Source organism: Trichoderma citrinoviride (genome assembly GCF_003025115.1).
Source record: "Trichoderma citrinoviride strain TUCIM 6016 unplaced genomic scaffold BBK36scaffold_8, whole genome shotgun sequence".
Lineage (NCBI taxonomy): Eukaryota > Fungi > Ascomycota > Sordariomycetes > Hypocreales > Hypocreaceae > Trichoderma > Trichoderma citrinoviride.
The window spans coordinates 352,307-370,008 of NW_020194716.1; the positions used below are offsets into that span (position 1 = coordinate 352,307).

The 17,702-nt window shown below is 54.8% G+C and overlaps 10 protein-coding genes across 10 annotated transcripts; 4 read left to right on the forward strand and 6 right to left on the reverse strand.

The window, feature by feature from the left end:
* Nucleotides 1-172: 172 nt before the first annotated feature.
* On the reverse strand, nt 173-1,698 carry BBK36DRAFT_1202187 (GTP-binding protein YchF; the record flags this gene model as incomplete). The annotated part of the gene is made up of 4 exons (XM_024897205.1): nt 173-724; nt 950-1,490; nt 1,561-1,586; nt 1,624-1,698. The coding sequence occupies 4 exons, from the start codon at nt 1,696-1,698 to the stop codon at nt 173-175; spliced, it is 1,194 nt and encodes a 397-aa protein (XP_024748920.1).
* Nucleotides 1,699-2,668: 970 nt separating this feature from the next.
* BBK36DRAFT_1119986 (DUF862-domain-containing protein) lies at nt 2,669-3,533 on the forward strand (the record flags this gene model as incomplete). The annotated part of the gene is made up of 2 exons (XM_024890641.1): nt 2,669-2,779; nt 2,898-3,533. 2 exons carry the CDS (start codon nt 2,669-2,671, stop codon nt 3,531-3,533), a joined length of 747 nt encoding a protein of 248 aa, XP_024748921.1.
* A 340-nt stretch (nt 3,534-3,873) lies between these two features.
* BBK36DRAFT_1120526 (translational machinery component) lies at nt 3,874-4,605 on the reverse strand (the record flags this gene model as incomplete). Its single annotated transcript, XM_024890708.1, has 1 exon — nt 3,874-4,605. The coding sequence occupies one exon, from the start codon at nt 4,603-4,605 to the stop codon at nt 3,874-3,876; it is 732 nt and encodes a 243-aa protein (XP_024748922.1).
* A 349-nt stretch (nt 4,606-4,954) lies between these two features.
* Nucleotides 4,955-6,608, forward strand: BBK36DRAFT_1159746 (TIM44 subunit of mitochondria import inner membrane translocase; the record flags this gene model as incomplete). The annotated part of the gene is made up of 2 exons (XM_024894226.1): nt 4,955-5,871; nt 5,933-6,608. 2 exons carry the CDS (start codon nt 4,955-4,957, stop codon nt 6,606-6,608), a joined length of 1,593 nt encoding a protein of 530 aa, XP_024748923.1.
* Nucleotides 6,609-7,105: 497 nt separating this feature from the next.
* Nucleotides 7,106-7,775, reverse strand: BBK36DRAFT_1169315 (DUF1768-domain-containing protein; the record flags this gene model as incomplete). Its single annotated transcript, XM_024895297.1, has 2 exons — nt 7,106-7,562; nt 7,636-7,775. 2 exons carry the CDS (start codon nt 7,773-7,775, stop codon nt 7,106-7,108), a joined length of 597 nt encoding a protein of 198 aa, XP_024748924.1.
* A 587-nt stretch (nt 7,776-8,362) lies between these two features.
* On the reverse strand, nt 8,363-9,073 carry BBK36DRAFT_4967 (acyl-CoA N-acyltransferase; the record flags this gene model as incomplete). The annotated part of the gene is made up of 2 exons (XM_024898158.1): nt 8,363-8,613; nt 8,686-9,073. The coding sequence occupies 2 exons, from the start codon at nt 9,071-9,073 to the stop codon at nt 8,363-8,365; spliced, it is 639 nt and encodes a 212-aa protein (XP_024748925.1).
* Nucleotides 9,074-10,274: 1,201 nt separating this feature from the next.
* Nucleotides 10,275-10,961, forward strand: BBK36DRAFT_1120187 (mitochondrial import inner membrane translocase, subunit Tim17/22; the record flags this gene model as incomplete). Its single annotated transcript, XM_024890670.1, has 3 exons — nt 10,275-10,343; nt 10,472-10,674; nt 10,769-10,961. 3 exons carry the CDS (start codon nt 10,275-10,277, stop codon nt 10,959-10,961), a joined length of 465 nt encoding a protein of 154 aa, XP_024748926.1.
* A 652-nt stretch (nt 10,962-11,613) lies between these two features.
* BBK36DRAFT_1202205 (N-terminal nucleophile aminohydrolase) lies at nt 11,614-13,210 on the reverse strand (the record flags this gene model as incomplete). Its single annotated transcript, XM_024897206.1, has 3 exons — nt 11,614-12,516; nt 12,616-12,957; nt 13,067-13,210. 3 exons carry the CDS (start codon nt 13,208-13,210, stop codon nt 11,614-11,616), a joined length of 1,389 nt encoding a protein of 462 aa, XP_024748927.1.
* A 594-nt stretch (nt 13,211-13,804) lies between these two features.
* Nucleotides 13,805-15,910, reverse strand: BBK36DRAFT_1202208 (hypothetical protein; the record flags this gene model as incomplete). Its single annotated transcript, XM_024897207.1, has 4 exons — nt 15,651-15,910; nt 14,084-15,476; nt 13,944-14,035; nt 13,805-13,822 (listed from the first exon to the last, which is right to left on the reverse strand). Exons 1-4 carry the CDS (start codon nt 15,879-15,881, stop codon nt 13,805-13,807), a joined length of 1,734 nt encoding a protein of 577 aa, XP_024748928.1. The 5' UTR covers nt 15,882-15,910.
* Nucleotides 15,911-16,758: 848 nt separating this feature from the next.
* Nucleotides 16,759-17,373, forward strand: BBK36DRAFT_1141562 (hypothetical protein; the record flags this gene model as incomplete). The annotated part of the gene is made up of 2 exons (XM_024893459.1): nt 16,759-16,895; nt 17,052-17,373. The coding sequence occupies 2 exons, from the start codon at nt 16,759-16,761 to the stop codon at nt 17,371-17,373; spliced, it is 459 nt and encodes a 152-aa protein (XP_024748929.1).
* Nucleotides 17,374-17,702: the final 329 nt, after the last annotated feature.

Sequence of the window (17,702 nt, forward strand, 5' to 3'; positions counted from 1 at the left end):
TGACCATGGTGCATGCCATATCTTAAAGCTACCGTAACAACTTCGTCATCACTGGCGAGTGGATCACGCCTCAGTAGTTGTACGAGCAGTCACGGAGAAAGAGCTCGAGTTTGTGATGGTATTTTACTTTTCAATCCCGGCTACCCTAACTACAGACCCCTATAAATGCAGTCTAACCCTTGGCAGCACCGGCCTTGATGAGCAAAATGTCACCATCCTCCACCACGTAGTCCTTGCCCTTGGTCATGATCTTGCCCTTGGCCTTGACCTCGGCTTCGTCACCGAGCTCCTTGAGCGTCGAGAAGTTGTAGACAATGGCCTGGATAAACGTCTTCTCGAAATCGGTGTGGATGACACCGGCGGCCTGGGGCGCCTTGGTGCCCTGGCGGATGGTCCACTGGCGAACCTCGTCGGTTCCCGTTGTGAAGAAGCTGCCCAGCTGGAGGGCCTTGCGCATCTGGATAATGAGCTTGGGCAGGGCGGACTCGGCGCCCACCCTCTTCTGCTCCTCCTTGGCCTCCTCCTCGGTCTCGAACCGGGTCAGGCGCTCCTCGAAGGAGACGGAGATGGGGATGATGGGGTCGCCCTCGGCGTGCTCCTTGATCCACTCGGCAACCTTGGGCAGATACTTGTTCTTCTTGCGGATGTAGTCCTTTTCGGACAGGTTGACAAGATAGACAACGGGCTTGGCCGTCAGCAGGAATAGAGGGTTGATGACCTCAATCTGGAAAACTGTCAGCAGGTTGCCACATCGAAAGCTGCAGTAAATGTAAATTCGAAGGAATTGTAGGCAAAAAGTTCAGAATAGTTTTCTTCTCACTATGTCAAAAGACATTCGACGAGCTGGGTTTAAATTGTTCAGGCCGTCAAGGCCCTTTGTCATCACGTAATTGCGGGAAGGGGAGGGATGAGTAAATCAGGGACATAAGAAAGAAAAAAGTTGGCTTACCTCCTTGGGAGTCCAGTTGCCCTTGCGGACTTCCTTTCCGTCCTGAAGCCAGGCCAGGATCTTCTCAATAATCTCCTGCTCAATCTTAGCCTTCTTCAGCTCAAGACTCTGGCCGCCCATGCGGGTCTTCTTCTTCTGGTTCTCCAGAGCCTTCTCCACAAACTCAATATCCTTGAGTCGCAGCTCCTCGCTGATGATGTCCAGATCACGGGTGGGGTTGACATCGCCCTCGACGTGGATAATCTCAGCATCGTCGAAGCATCGGACAACCTGGAAGATGGCGTCGACGGCTCGGATGTGGGACAGGAAGGAGTTTCCAAGACCAGCTCCTGTGGAAGATCCGCGGGTGAGACCGGCAATATCGTAGACGGTCAAGTTGGCGGGGACTTGTGACTTGGGCTTGTACTTCTCGACCAGCCAGTCGAACCGCTCATCGGGGACAATGACGCGAGCTTCTTCGGGCTCGATGGTGGCATAGGGAAAGTTCTTCAGGCTGTCAGCACCCCGGACGAAGAAGGACGAGGCGGGGGGCTTCATACAGCTGGGTTGCCAAGATTGCACTTTGTGATGGCCTGGAAGAGGGTGGATTTGCCGACGTTGGCGAGGCCGACCTGAAGAGGAGACGAATTGTCAGGAACTGAGGCACTTGCATAGCAGAGAGAGTGGTTGCTCACAATGCCGCTCTTCAAGTTGTTGCCAGGCCGTCCCAGAGGGATCTTTTCCTCGACAACCGCCTTCTTGGGAGGCATCTTTCTTGATTTTGCGTAGTGACGGGAGGGAATAAAAGGAATAAGCAGTCGTGAGGGCGGAACAAGTCCAAGGGCTGCAGACCTTGCTGCGCGCGATGGAGAAACGAAGAGAAGAGAAGCCAAGCAAGATGCAGGCGACGCGATGGGGAGCGCCAATGCGGCCGTCTGGCTACTTGTAGCCCGAGGTGACGGAGACAAGAAGAAGATGGAAGCGGGAGAAGCTTCTCTGAAGAGCAAAGGGACGCAGATGGAAGCTGGCCCTTTTTTGCCTTCTTTTTTTCTTTTTTTTTTCTTCTCTGGCGAGAGGAGGGGTGATGGTGAGAATGAAATTTGAGCCTCGACCCCACACTGGATGGGATTTAGCTGGAGCTCTAGTCGGAGTCGGAGCTAGATTTTCCCGTGGCTTAGTCAGTGGCATGCGTCATACATAAGGTAGGCCAAGATGGTAGACAAGGTAGGGCTCCTCAGACAAGCAGAATCCTGGTCTCCATGGAGCTCGGCATTGGCCGGAACTGCCTGGGCTGAACTGTACTGTAAGAGCTCAGCTGTTAGGTTCCAGTGAGACGAGCGGCACTGTTTGCCGCCACGGAAGCCTGTATTGACGCCTGTTTGGGGCGTAGCTACAGGCGTCTCCAGCGCTGTCAGGCCGCTGGGCGGACGTAATCAATCCCGCCCCGGTCATCAACCACACATTCAATCTCACTCGCCTCGAGGCGATCGTCACAAGATCGGGCTACTACAGCACCTACATAAGCGACTCTGACACCCGCCTTCCTCGCCTTGTCCCATCCAGCTCGTCCTCTTGGTTTCGATCCTGTCACTGTCTCTGTCGTTCTGCCTCGTTGGGTTTTCTTCTACTCTACTTTGTCTGCTTCGGACCTCCCCGCATTGTCTTACGGCTCTATGCCCGGCAGAGACAAAGGCCGCCTGCGTTTCCAACTCCGCAATCGCAATCGCAATCGCAGTCGCAATGCCTTCGCAACAGCAACAGCATCATTCCGGCCAGCGCCAGAGCAGACACAGATCAACGCTGTCGCTGCAAAAGACGGAGATCAAAATCCACGTCTATGACCTTCTCCCGGTAAGAGTTCCTCTGGTTTGAGCTTGTCGCAATAGCGCTGGTCGTACCGCAGCTGTTCCGTCGCTCCATGCGCCACCGAGTGCTCGACTGATTGCTAACTTCTGCTCGTCCTCGACAGCCCGGAAGAGTCGCTTCCGTGCTGTGGACTTTAGGGGCCTCGCTGCTTCACTCAGGAGTAGTCATCAACGGTCGAGAATACGCGTACGGCGGGCATGATAAGCGCGGAGTCACCGGAGTGTACTGGACTAAGCCCAGGACCGAGCCCCCAGGCGGCACCTTCAAGTGCGAAATCCTGCATGGCTTTACGCTGGCCACGTCGGAGGAGATAGATGCGGCCCTGCGAGACGCCTCGGAAGAGTTCCTCGGTACTTCGTACAATCTGCTCACGAAGAACTGCAACCACTTCACATCGTATCTGTGTAAGAAGCTGACGGGCGATGCCGGCCCCGGGTGGCTGAACCGAGCCGCGAGCATCGGAGTCGCGCTGCCGTGCGTCGTGCCGAGGGATTGGATCGAGCCCCCGGAATACGTGAGCGCCGACGGCGAGCTGGTCGACGATGACGACGACGACGAGCATGCGGACGAACAATCACGTATGCTCGGGCAGCACAGGCCGCATCTTCTTTCGGAGCGTGACAACGAATGGAGCAGCGACGACGAGCGCCGAAGAGGAGGAAGCGGTAAAGGAAAGCAGATTCTTCGGGACACGTCGGGCAGACAGCTTCCAGCCGCGGAGAGGGCTATCCGGCCTTGATGGCAGCCAAGCCCCGATTGCGTATTGCATTGTCTTCATTTTGTCTTTACTCCAGGTGGACAACTCGACTGGCGTTTATGGCTTGATTGTTTTCTTCTTTTATTTCATGTTTGCAGGCTACGGGTCGGCACGATACCATTATTTCATCACGAGGGTTAAGGAGTTACACGTCACAAGCTTGATATCGTCAGAGTTTGCGCTTGTAGCCTTGTTTGGGTGGTTTGTTTGCTTGTTTCTTTTCCTTTCTTCCGTCCTCCTTGTTCTTTTTGGTATAGGTGTACAAGATATGGTACATTCGGCTCTATGATCATCACACATTGCTGATGCAGCAGCCGAGCATCTACAACCGCCTCGGCTTCTCGCTCCTTGTTCCTGCAAATTTGATCCTTGTTGAGTCCGCGACCCGCACAATCTTGTCTCGCAGCACCTTGCCCTCGGGGCTCATGAGCACCTTGACGGCCGCCTCTCTGCCCTGGCCGAAGCCTCGCAGAACCAGCTCGAGGCGGCTGATCTTCATTGGCCATCCCGTGTGAATCAGTCGCTCCAAAACGTACTTTGTCAGAGAGTAGGCCGAGTCGAAGGTGCCGCGCCGTGATTTCCTAAAGCCAATGTTGCCGCAGGACATGGAGATGATGGGCTCCCGGTTGGGCTTTGTGCAGGTGATGTGGGTGTTGTGCTTGTGCGAGAAGACGTGGAAGTGGTACGGCTCCAGCTCGTCGTCCTTCTTCTGCGCCGCCTGCGAGGGACCGCCGGACAGCACGCTGGTGTCGATGTTGGACTTGCTGAGGGCCTGGAAGACCATGCTCTGGGAGAGGCTGGCCATGGAGTTTGGCTGCGCGGATCGGCTGCCGGCCGGCGGCTGGGTCGCGAACAGGCTGTTGAGCAGCGATTCCGTCCGAGGCTTCGGCGGCACCGTCTTGGCCGGCTGTGGTTTTCCATCCTTTGCGTCGTCTCGTCGTGCGCTCGTCTGCGACAGCGGCCGGATGCCCTGCACGCCGCTCCGTGAGGCAATGGACTGCGAGATCCGGGCCAGCGGCCGAGCCGCAAAGCAGCTCCTCAATGATCCGCTCATCCTGCGTGCGTATGCGTGTTGCCGCCTCTGTATGTGTTGACCTGCGAATCTGGGACCCTTCTGTCGTCGACCTGAAATTTCCTGCACCATCCAACTGTAAATCGGAGTGGCCGCGGCCGAAGTGGCGGCAAAGTGCGATTGAGCCGGCATTCTCCCGGCTGTCCGCCTGCCTTTCCGCCGCCAGCCGACATCGCCAAAAATCCAAAAATTTCCATTCCGCACATGAGCCACATCCTCGCCCGCCTCATCTCTTCCCTCCCCCCCACGCCGCGCTGCCCAAGTGCTGCAGCCGCTTGCAGACCCCCTTTATCCCTTTTCCTTTTGGCTTGTTGATTGTTCTCTACCCAAGATGAACTCTCTTGCCCGCAGCGCCGCCAATTCGCAGAATGGCCTCTCGAGGGCCTCTCTTCGCCTTGCCCCCGCCTGCAGCCCGTGTCCCGCCGCATACACTCGGTTAGCTTCTCAGTTTGCGCAGAAGCCCATCCGCAATGCTGCGAGCGTCGAACGTGCAGCGCTTCCATCTGCGCTGTCGACGCCGCTGCGATCGACTTTTCTGCCTGCCGATTTGCGAGTCGCTTCCGCTGCGTCACAGTCCCGCTTCCTGCATGTAAGCGGCCGGAGACTGCAGGAGGACAAGGTCAAGACCGAGGCCAAGGCTGAGGCCAAGACTAAAGTCGAAGAGGAGCCGGCCAAGGATTCCGAGGAGAAGGCCGATGGAAAGGAGGAGGCCAAGGAAGAAAACGGAGACGAGGGCAAGGAAAAGAAGGAGGATCTTCCCCCTCCCCCGCCGCATGGTGACAAGACCCCTTGGCAGGTGTTCATGGAGACGATGAACACTGAGCTTCAAAAGTCCCAGGAATGGAACGAGTCGACCAAGCAGATTGCTGCGTCCGCAACCCAGCTTGCCGAGAGCGAATCCGTTCGACGAGCTCGCGAGGCTTACGAAAAGTCCACCGGAGCCATCTCACAAACTACATCCAAGGTAGCCAAGACCACCGCTACAGCCATTGGAAAGGGCGCGGCCTGGACCTGGGACACATCGGTCATGAAGGGTGTGCGAAAGGCTGCCAACGTCACTGGCGAAGCCGTCGACAAGGCCACCAAGCCCATTCGAGAGACCGAAGCCTTCAAGAACGTCAAGAATGTCATCGATGATGGCAGCTCATCCCGGTACGGTGGCTGGGTTGATAAGGAGGAGCGTAAGAGGAGGAGGGAGCAGCTGGCAAAGGAGCGTGGTGAAGACGAGGTCCTCCAGGAAGATCCCAAGTAAGTCGGCTCTGCTGTCGCGCCTATCGTCGAAGTTGGATAACTAATTGTCTCATAATAGCGCCGGAACCAACATTACCCTGCACAAGGACGCAGCTTGGAAAGAAGCCTGGAGGGATTTCCGAGACAGCAACAAGTTTGTCCAGAATGTCTTCAGCTTGAAGGGCAAGTACGAAGAATCAGAGAACCCCCTCATTTCGACGGCGCGCAGCATCACCGACACGATTGGCGGCTTCTTCGCCGAGAACGAGACGGCCATGGTCATCAAGAAGTTCCGCTCCATGGACCCCAGCTTCCGGACCGAGCCCTTCCTGACGGAGTTGCGCGAGTACATCCTCCCCGAGGTGCTGGACGCCTACGTCAAGGGAGACACCGAGGTGCTGAAGCAGTGGCTCTCGGCCGCGCAGTTCTCCGTCTACGAGGCTCTCACGAAGCAGTACCTCCAGGCTGGCATGAAGTCGGACGGCCGCATCCTGGACATCCGGAACGTGGACATTCTCAAGGCCCGTATGCTGGATCCTGGCGAGATTCCCGTCTTCATCATCACATGCCGAACCCAGGAGGTGCACGTTTACCGCAATGCCAAGACGAACGAGCTGGCCGCCGGCATGGAAGACCGGGTGCAGCAGGTGACGTATGCCATTGGCATCACCAGGGTGCCCGAGGACGTCAACAACCCGGAGACGAGGGGCTGGCGTCTGATTGAGATGCAGAAGAGCGGACGAGACTGGGTCTAAGCAGCAAAAGAAAAAGAAAAGAAAGAAACACAACGAAAAGAAAGCATGGCTTGTGCTCGTTTTCTGTATGATTCACGGCGTCTGGGAGCATGGGAGTGGGCACCTTGGCAGGGAGCCTTGTCGATCTGTATTCAATCTGTATTATATGTCAAAAAATTCATGTGGAAGATGTATATCCAAGGACACAAAACGAGAAGGGGAAAAAAGGGAAAAGGGACACAGGGGCATGAGCGAGGGACATGCCGGGATGAATGAACACACCGCTCTACTGTGCGTCTAGGCGAGGCGCCTTTTGTTATATGTACGATGATGATGCGAGGAGGGGAGAGGCTGGGACATGGATATAGACGCATAGACATAATCATCCAATGGACATACGGCTACTGAAGCAATTGGTGTTTATTCAAAATTCCTGCTTGGATCTCCCCGTTCTTGTGCTAAGCATAGAGCGCCGCCTATAATATGAATACCTTATAAAGCGGCTCCTCGCCGTTCCCTCACTCATTCCCAGCAGCCGCCGCCTTCTCCTCCCTCAACCGAGCCCGCACATCCATCAAAGCCTTCCCCAGCAGATTCAGCCCCCAAGCCTCCCTATTATTCTCATCCGCATCCGCAGCCTTCAATCCAATCCCCCAAACGCTATCAAACGGACTCGCCTCAACAAGTTCCCTATCGTCCGTACTTAACAGCGTCTCCCTCAACGATCCTCCCACAAGCGGTATACTTCCCGACGACGAGCCACGACAGAAGCCGACTTCCTTGACGGCGTTTGTGAATTTCAGGTAGTTTCCCCGCCGAACAATCTCTTCGCGCTTCGCGTTCCAGGTGCTTTCGGAGAAGTTTGCGACTTTGCGGCCGAGGGACTTTACTTTTCGGGGGGTTTGGCCTTTGGAGAGGATTTTATGTGCCGAGGGCTGGTCTTTGAAGAGGAGAGCTTTTTGGTACATCATGTAGCTGTTGAACAGGTCAGCTGCACATGCTCGTGTATGTGAGGATAGTTGGCCTGGGGGCAGATAAATTAACTTACTGCTCTGCCGTTTCGTAGATGATGTTTGGGTCTTTGTCGTCGCGAAAGGGACAGTAGTACCACTGGGAGAGGTAGCCCGTCTGGGGATCAGTCTCCCTCCAGAAGTAGATTGGTTCCGATATCTCTGATGACTCTGCCATTGTGAAGCAATGGTAAAGTGTCTGAGCTTGAAAGTTGTTTTCTGAGGCGAAAGACGCTGTTTAGCTGGTCAACATGTGATGAGAGATTAGTACCCAGTATCGTTCGACTTGGAAGACGAGTATCGAGGCTCTTGTCCGTTTATTTATGCCCTGTTTCTGCCCATCCACTCCCGAATCGTTCTTTCTTTCCAGAGGCTTGACTTATCGAGAACTGCATTCCATTGGAGAGTTTGGGCTTGTTGTGTGACTACGTCCTTCCAGAGTCAGCCGCACTGAGTCACCGGCGAGAAAATGGCTTCGCCTATCAAATGTTGGCGCTCGCGTGCACGTTGTGGCGCATTCACGAGGACGAGAAGAGAATGGGTACATTTAGTAGGGAAAGATGAACGGCGGTTGTTACTCTGCTGTTACTCACTTTGGCGGTGTGAATGAATACTCATGTATGCGGTGTGAAAGAACGAATGATGATTTTCGACTTCCATGATAGTTGGGTCAGTGAATCATTGACGCCAACCTGACTTGCTCATGATAGCACCGGCAATCTACCAAGACAACCCACTGACAAACCAATCCTCTCTCAAAGTCATTCAGTTGAGCACCGGCTCGCGAAGCATCAGATACGCCGTCGCCGGCTCCGTGCCGCCCCATTTCGACAGGTCGACAACGATCCGGCCCACCTCCTTGAAGCCGTACTTTTCATACAGCGGGCGGCCCTCCTCGGAAGCCTCGAGGTACGAGACGAGGCCCAGCCTGTCGGCCTCGGCGGTGCCCCATTTGAGAAGCATGCCGCCGGCGCCCCGTCTTTGGTGGTCGGGGTCGGTATGAAGGAGTTTGAGGTCTGCGGAAATGCCTGTCAGATGCATACAGCCTTGCTTTCAGGAGGATGATATATATGAAGACGCCCACTTACAAACATGAGACTTGCCCTCGAACCGATCCCACCACCTGCGATCCATCTCCCCGAAAAAGGCTTCACACGCCTCCGGGTTGGTGCCAGGCAGCCCCCACCACCTCTGGGCGCGACTCGGTTTCACGTCGCCCGAGTAGACGTACCACTGCGAAAACGCAATCATGCTCTCCTCGCCCTTGGCCTCCAAGTCTGCGTCGACGACCTTGACCCACGTGCAGGCTGGATCCTCCCTCTTGCGGGCCAGCATCTGGGCGGCGCGGGTCTCGGGGCTGAGGCCGCCTCCGGGGAAGAGGATGGGGGTGGTCGGGTTGGGACCGTAGGCTCGTCTTTCGATGGCCATGGAGCGAGGGAGGTCTTCTTCTGTTGCTGGGACGACTATGAGAGGCATGATGGCTGTTACTATGGGAGTTACTGGAAATGGATGGCTGTTACTGGCATGGAGACTACAACAACCAACGACACGGACTGGGGGAACAGTCTTATATGCAGGTCAGGCAGGGATCACATCGTAACTCGTATCGAACAAAAGTCCATTTGATCGAATAGTTTTCGGACTTTATTCTTGGGTTCGGCGAACCAGATGTGGGAAGAAGAGGGGTCTTGTAAATCGCTTTCATTTGGTAAGAGTGCAGAAGGATTTAATAGTGCTGGAACTTGGCCTATTCAGATCGTCTGCTAGGATCAACGGCGTGCCGAACAGGGTTAATGACTTGTTTGAACGGGCAAGAAGGCAAGAAAATGAGGAATACCGGTGATGTGATCTGTGGAGTTTCTGGTGCTTTAAGTAACTCGTAAAGTATGAAGGGAGAGTTGGTTGGTTGGTTTAAGCCGAAGCCCGCGGTGAGAGCCGAGAGCCGAAGGGCCTTTGTCTGTCAGTTGACGGTTCTCGTTTACATCGAGGTGCAGCTGGGCGGGCAGGAGATACTATCTCCGCCCGAGCTGCCATATCGAGGATCTGCGATGCATTCGAGTTGCTCAATTCAGCGACGCAAGGTCTGTTCGTTGATCTTTCTTTGGAATATTCTTTCCATTCACTTTGTCTTATATGGGGATGGGATGGGATAATACCTAGTGGTAGGACAACGATTATAGGATGTGGTTCAGCCGTATCTGTGATGACGACCACTTATATGCCGCTGATGCTTTTACAAAAGCACTGAACCAACAGACCGTTCTCCGAATTCAGTCAAACATGCAATGCCATCGGAAAATCTCCCATCTGCATCTCCCTCATGAGACACTATCGTTGTAATTGTTATACTAGTAAGCGCAATCTGGGGTTGACTAGGAGCAATCTCAACCCGTTCTAAACGTTGTCCGTCTCAAACGGAGCATGTGACCGTTACTGTAACGGAACGCATTCCGCCACGCAGCGAAAACGGAACAAGCGCCGCGGCCCGAATTTTCCCTTCTAGCCAATTCCAGTCTCCAGCCAGGCCAAAGCCAAAGCCAGCGCAAACCGACTTTTTTTTTCCCTTCCTCACCACCAACAAGGCTGACGATCGCACCAGCATCACCTCGACGGTTGTCCTTCCGCCTCGCCTCGCCTCAACTCGACTCTCTCCCTCAGCCTCGTCCCTCCTGCAGCCATGGATCACGGACGCGATCCCTGTCCCTACGTCATTCTCAATGACTTTGGCGGTGCCTTTGCCATGGGCGTACGTGATAAAGCCTCTTCCGCTTGCTCCCCCCCCACCTTGAAATCACCACAATGCTGTCATCGACGCAAAGATCGCGGAATATCCACAACGAACTGAATTCCCGCTGACTCTTGGACTGCGCACAGGCTATCGGCGGCACCATCTGGCACGGCATCAAGGGCTTCCGAAACTCTCCCTACGGCGAGCGTCGCATCGGCGCCATCACCGCCGTCAAGATGCGGGCGCCCGTCCTGGGCGGCAACTTTGGCGTCTGGGGCGGTCTCTTCTCGACGTTTGACTGCGCCGTCAAGGGCATCCGGAAGAAGGAGGATCCCTACAACGCCATCATGTGAGCATTGATCCCCGTCGCCCGCCTGAGAATGGGGCATGGATCATATCTTTTGTTCCTGGGTGGAACACGTCAGTTCTGACTTCTTTTGCAGTGCGGGCTTCTTCACCGGCGGCTCCCTCGCCTTCCGTGGCGGTGTCAAGGCCGCCCGAAACAACGCCATCGGCTGCGCCGTTTTGCTGGCCGTCATCGAGGGCGTTGGTATCGCCTTTGGCAAGATGATGGCTGGGTCAACCAAGCTGGAGATGCCCCAGCCGCCGCCCAACTCGGAAGTCCAGGCCATGTGAGCGAAAGAAGACGAACAAAAAGGATGACCGAAACGAACGAAAACCCGAATCGACACCAAACCTCTCTCAACTCTGCCTTTTTTTTTTAATCCTCTTGACTTTACCACTTTACTGGTCTTGGCGTTTACGAATCTTGACGCACGACTGATTTATTCCTCTCTTTGTGGACTCTGTGGCGCCAGAGGCTGTGCGAAGATAGAGGATTTACTCAAACCCGAACAAGGAGAAGGAGAAAATTGAGGGGAAATCCAAACTCTAAAAAAAAACGACCAATATCTATGGATATCTGCAAACCGCATCGCACTGGCGTTTTTCGTGGCTTATAGATATGGGAGGGGGGAAACCAAGAAGGAATGCAGGTTCGCGGAAAGAAGCGGGAGATGACAATCTCACGGGCTACTGGGCCTCAAAAGAAATGGTATTTGTGAGCCATTTCACATGTACGAATATATGAGAAGAAAGGGTCGGCGATGGACGAAACACGCCGCCTGTGTATAGCTGTATTCTTGGAAACAAGGCCGGTGGGACGGTGTAATCCCATGAACGAGAATGAAAGAACTGGACAATGCTGTCCTTGCATCTCAATGGTTGGCTTTCTAACATCTAGACCTCTATGTGACAGAGTGCACACATCATTTCAAACTCACAAGTCTCACAGCTCATCCGCAGATCCATTCGACCAGATACTCATAACCGGCCTCCCCTCGTCATCGATCCAAGCACGATACATCCCGCCGCAATTATACCCCATCAACACCTCCGACCGCGCTCCCACCACCCGCCCATCCTCATCCCGCTCAAGCACGCACTCGAGGCCAATCATGCCCCCCTCGCCCTCGCCCGTGCGTCCCCAGCGATCCCCCGCGCTCTGCTGCAGCTGGCCCCCCGGACCGGCGACCCGGGCCAGCGCGAGACGTGCCGGGGAGGGTTTGTAGCGCGCGATGGCGGCGACGGTACGGACGGCGTTGACGCGCAGGAAGGAGTCGCCGTTTCCGGTGCCGGAGAAGCCCACGGAGCGAGTCGTCGTCGTCGTCGTCGTCGTCGGCGTCGGGGGCGCAAATGAGGGAGAATACATCCACGGCGTGGGGAAGCAGTCTGCCAACAACCCCTTCAGCGGACCAGCAAAGCTGATGCCCGGCTCCGCCTTGAGGAGAGCGTCCGCTTCAACGTCCTCCTCCTCATCCCATTCCTCCGCCCAGAAACCAGCCCCGACGACGGGCGTGTCGCCGATGCGGCCCGTCAGCTTGTTCGTCATGCCGCCCGTGCTCGTGGCCGCGCATATGACGCCCTCCGCGTCCAGGGCGACGGCTCCGCACGTGCCCTGGGGGAGGTATTCGTCCGCGTGCCACGTTGCTGACGACGACGACGACGAGAGGCCCGACGACTTTTCGCGCTCGAGGGCGCGGACGTGTTCGTCCCAGCGCTGTTGGGTGAAGAAGTAGCTTGGGTCGACGAGGGGGAGGTTGTACTTTGCGGCGAGCTTTTCGGCTGTTGGGCCGTGGAGCTGGGTGTGGCCTTGTGCGGAGGGGACGTCCAGCTCTACGTCTTTTCCATTCTGCTTGAATTCTTCATCATCATCATCATCATCATCATCCAGTAAAGAAGTAGAGGCACCAGCTGATGCTGAAGAGGATGACGAAGAAGAAGAGGGCACAGACCCCGCCGGCGCAAGATCATCTTCCCCGTGCTCGAGCATCTTCTTGGCCAGCAGGATGGGGTTGCGCACCCGCCGGAGGCCCATGACGCCGACGCCGCGCTTCTTGAGGCCGCGGGAGACCATGACGGAGGCCTCGAGCTCGTTGACGCCGTCGCGGGTGAAGACTGCGCCGTGGCCGCTGTTGAAGAGGGGGTTGTCTTCGAGGAGGACGACGGCGTGGGTTGCGATTTCGAGGGCCGAGGGGTGTGCTGTTTGCTTCTTCTCTTCGGTGTACATGTATGGTGATGCTGTTGAGGGGGTAGGTGTGGAGGAGTTCATGAAGGCTTGGGTCTTGATGACCTGGGTTTATGTCTTAGTATAGCAGCACGAAGCGATGAGGGGCATATTGGGTTGGAGTTGGGATGAGGGATGGGTTTCACTGGGTATATAGAGAGATGAATTGACTTACAATTGACAAGAGAGCGGACCGGTAAGCAGCGTACTTTTCAGCAGGGAAATTGCTTCGTAGGATATTGCCCGCGCCGCCGTGGATAATCAAGCGAGGCTGGATGCTCACCCCGTCCTCCGAAACACGCTGTTTTCTGTACTCCATGATGACCAACTCAAACAGATCTTGCAGCTCTGAGTAGTTTAGGACGAAGAGGGCGTTTTATGAGTTGGAAGGATGACGATGGACCGTTGTTTGTATGTATATCAGATGTCGATGGTTGAGGGTTGAGATAAGGCGGAGTTGCGCGACTGATAAACCCGCGTTGGGCGGGAGACCTGCCTGTTTGGGAGTTTCTTACTCATCCATTGTCCAATTTGGGATAATTTGCAGGTTGTCCAGAATCAGACAAGATTTTGAATGTTGGAGCTTATTCAAGCTATCTCCGCGGATCTCGTACAAGTGAATCAATCATTCATCATTGAGTTTTGGATTCATTATTCCAACGCCTTCCATTTGCATGTTGAGGAGACTTTTTATCAGAAAAGAGGCTATAGAACATTGTTATACTTGCCGTAAATGTATGGCTGAGTGATCCTGTCCCATGTCAAACAAAAGACAACCCAGTAGTAAGACAATAATTAAATGTCAACAACACCAACGTCCGCCAATGTAGGCCATATATCTGCTGGCCGTTGTGCTTCCGTGGTATATCCTTTGTAAACTCCCGTTGCTCCCAGAATCAATCCAAGGGGTTCATCAGTGTCCCCGATTACGCTTTTCCCCGTGTATCAGTAATTACAAATCCTTTATCCTAATGACTATTTCCCTTTTCCTTATTTTATGGGTCATGGCGGCTTATTATATGTCTTGGTCGTGACGTTCATGGTGCAGTTACTGGGAGGCCTGCGGCAATCTTGACAGCCTTGATAACATCCTTTGGTCGCACGCCGGGAACTCTTCCAAGACAGACCGATCGACTACCAAGTTCTACCAAACGTCAGCAGCTGGAAACAAACCAAGATATGAAAGACATACCGTCAATTAGCCTGCGCACGTCCAGCGAGACCTTTGTCTTTTGCCAACTCGACCCCGTAGACCACATAGAGCCGAAATCGTGGCTGTTCATAAACGAAACTAACCCTCCACTCAAGTCAGACTCGTCCCCAAACCCAGCCGTGCGTGTGCTCTGACCTTCAGATGAGTCCCCCCTCAGGGAGCTCGTGAAATCGCCCATTGAAGAGGCGTTCATGTGCCACATGCTGTTGCTATTGCTGCTGCTACTGCTGTTGCCGCCGCCCAGGCCCGAGCTCCCCGGAGGCAGACCTATGCTGGCAAAAAGGCTCTTTGTGCTGGCCTCGTCGGCGGCTTGGAGGTCGTTGAGGTCGAGCTCTGTTTCGACAAAGTCGACGTTGGGGGGGATGACGAGACCGAGTCTGCGCAGGAACAGTTCTACTTCGTCGGCGGTGAAGAACTCGCCTTCAAAGTTTTGGTAAATCATCCGTATCCGCTGCTCGGACCGCTCATCGGAGCTGGCCGAGGGTTGCTGGCCGAAGGACGTTGCCAGGCCGGAGAAGCTGTTCGTCGGCTTGCCCAGGGAGAGCAGCGCGTGGCCCAGGTCGTCGGTGCTAGTCGTCGAAAAGGCATTGTCCAAGAATCCAAACTGATCTGTAGACGTCATCTTCCAGTCCAGGAACTCGTTCTGCACCTTCTTCAGCCCGGCAGCCAGTCTCTTGATGATGGCATCGCGGGACTCGAACAGAAGGCAGAAGCCAAAGACGGTCGCATATTGCTCGGGTGGCGGGTTCTTCATCGTAGCCAGCCTGAGGCCGCGTTCCAGAGTCGTCTTTTGCAATCTCTTGCTAAAGGTGCGATCGGTGAAGCCGAATACCGGAGGTGAAAGTCGTGGATACGGTGAAGGGTTGTTCATGTAGTTGCCGGTCTGGGGCTGTGAGGTGGTTGTTTCGAAGGAGGCAAAAAAGGGAAAGCTGGCGTTGTTTGGCGTGGCCTGGGCGATGACCTCGTAATTGAAGGCACCCGGGTGCTGGTGGGTAGAGAAGGCAGCCAGTTCTGGCTCCAGGACGCCGGTTTGGGGAGCGAGATCCGTGGTGATGTCGTGGGCTCCTTTCCGTGCAATCGCAGACTTGGTCCCGATGGGATCGTCGCTCTCCGGGGGCGTGATGCTGCCGGTGTCCACCATGCTGGAGATGCGGAGGAGCCTGTCGGCGATGAGTCGGAGGCGAGGGGCGGCGTGGGGGGCGAGGTCGAAGATGCCCTCGGCCAGGATGATGTCGTAGAACCTGGTGAACTCCTTGCTCATGGCCTCGTTGGAGGCTTCCAGATCCTTGACCTTTTGCTCAAGGGTGGTGATGGCGGTGTCTTTGCGGTGTCTGTACGCTCGCTGAGCGAGACGGATCTGAGTACGGCGACGCTGCACAGACGTGGAGGGTTAGAATGCCATTGCACATTGCCAAGTGTACAAGTACGAGCCAACATGGCAAAGCGGTTGAGAAATTAGGTAAGGAAGAGAAACAACGGGGATGGAAGTGTTGATCATGGTAATGGATAGTAGGATATTCAAGCATCATAGCAGTCTCGTACTCACATCAGCTGCCGTCTCGTCCTTGGTGTCCAGCCTCGGCCGGCCTCTGGATCGCTTCTTCTGCACGCCATCCTCCTCGTCGTGATCCGACGGCGGCGAGCGCTTGCCATTGACGACGATCTCGTCGGCCCGGGGCTCGGGCGAGCTTATGGGCAGCTCGCCATACTTTTCAGCGTTGAGGATGGAGATTTCGCTCTGAAGCGACGGCAAGGGGGACCGCGTTACGCGACTCATCGTTTTGTGGTGTGTGTGTGCGTGTGTGTTCAATGCGGTTGAGTAGGTTGTTGAGCGAATGATTAGTCGAGCCGAAGAGGGCCCAAGGAATCAAAGAACTGTTTAGTATGTGAAGATAGAATAATGGTGGAGTTATAGGAATAATAATCCAACGGGGAATCGGGATCGATTAAGATATAGTCAACTTGAAATAAGAGAAAGCACTGCGATAGGTATACGGTGGATGGATGTGACGTCGGGGGTTGGGCTGGCGAACGGCGCGGGGCGCACACAGGAGTATACTAGTAGTAATAGTAATACTATTCCGTTATAAGCAGCAGCCTCGTTTTCCCCGTATGGTTTTCATCCGTGTTCGTCCGTGTGAGCAGAGCCTCGGTGAGCCGCAAGTTGTAGGGCAGAGCACAGGTGAGAAAAGGATAAAAAGTAATACCACCGGTCTCAGATAGCCAGAGCAGAAGCAGCGGCTCTCGCTGAGGAGTGTCACGTATGTAGTACTTGTACCGCTCCGCACCGCAAAAGACCGCAGCTCAGGCTTTGTTGGGGGGCTTGCAAGGGTTTATACAGCTGGGCTGGGTGGATGGATCCGAAGCAGGGATTCCGGGGGTCAGGGGCCGCAAGACAGGACCGGGAGTGACTTCGAAGGGGGGGTTGACGCTGACACGGGACCAGCCCTACAGAGACGGAGATTCGCTGAGGGCAGGGAGGTGCCTTGTCAGAAGAGGCGAAACAAAGGTGGGCAGTTGTTGAAATAGACGAGGGAGCAGTGCTGTGTTGTCAGCACAGGTTGTGTTGTGTATAGTTCTTCGGATGTGGTTGTCCAAGCTCGAGGGGTTCCGGAAGCAAAGGAAGTCCCACGGCTTCTGGTTCGTCTGCGCACATGCAGCCAGCCATTAGATTGCGCCTTATTGCTAGCGCCTGGCTTCTGGCGCGGATTACGAAGCAGCGGCAGCCCGTTTCTGACGTCGGCAACTTGAGTCTTTTAGGCTTGATTTTCCTGGAAGGGTTGCGCAACTAGTATGTTCTATCTACACTACATAGCATGAACAGAGTTGAGTCGACTGTTCTCATCCACAACCTGATGATGACTCGATTCTCAACCAAGACAAGGTACCTCATCTAGAAGAGCAATGCTATAGTATTTGATATCCTATACTGTGAACCTCTTGATAGTTCGAGTACTTCGCAACAGGCAGACAACGGGCTTACCGATGCGATTAGCGAATGCGAAGCTGCTAGGCCGTTTGAGGTTGACCTAAGCCGCATTAATAAGCAACCTCGAATTGTCGTTGACCCCACGCAAGCAGTCGCAGATGAGCCTAGCCATATTAGGATAACAGTACCCTGGCACGCTGCTCCACGTGTGGGGCTCAAAGGCGACTTCCGTGCCGGGCGCCTTTCGGCAGCCTCAGCTGTCTTTGTCAGCAGATCAAATCCAGTGATTGACGGAGATGTGCATTTCTTGATCGAGCAATTGCGGTCCAGTACAGTGTGATATGAACTCGAAGCGACCGTCTAACAGCTCTACAGACTGTGAAGACTATAGAGAGCAAACCAGAACTCGCTGCTTCGTGTAGTCGCTTACAGCATGTGTTCCAAAAGACAACCCACAAGGCCGGAACTTGATTGCTTGCAACAGCTCACTAGTCCATAAATGCACTAGCTGCATTCTACACCCTACAAGCATCACAAAGGTTAAATGAGTACAAATCGCCACTTGTATAGCAACATACTGATCAGCATATAATAGTATAGGACAAGAAGTCGCGCTACTTTAGTACATAGAGGCAGGGCAGTACCTGATAAACATGCCATATTTTACCT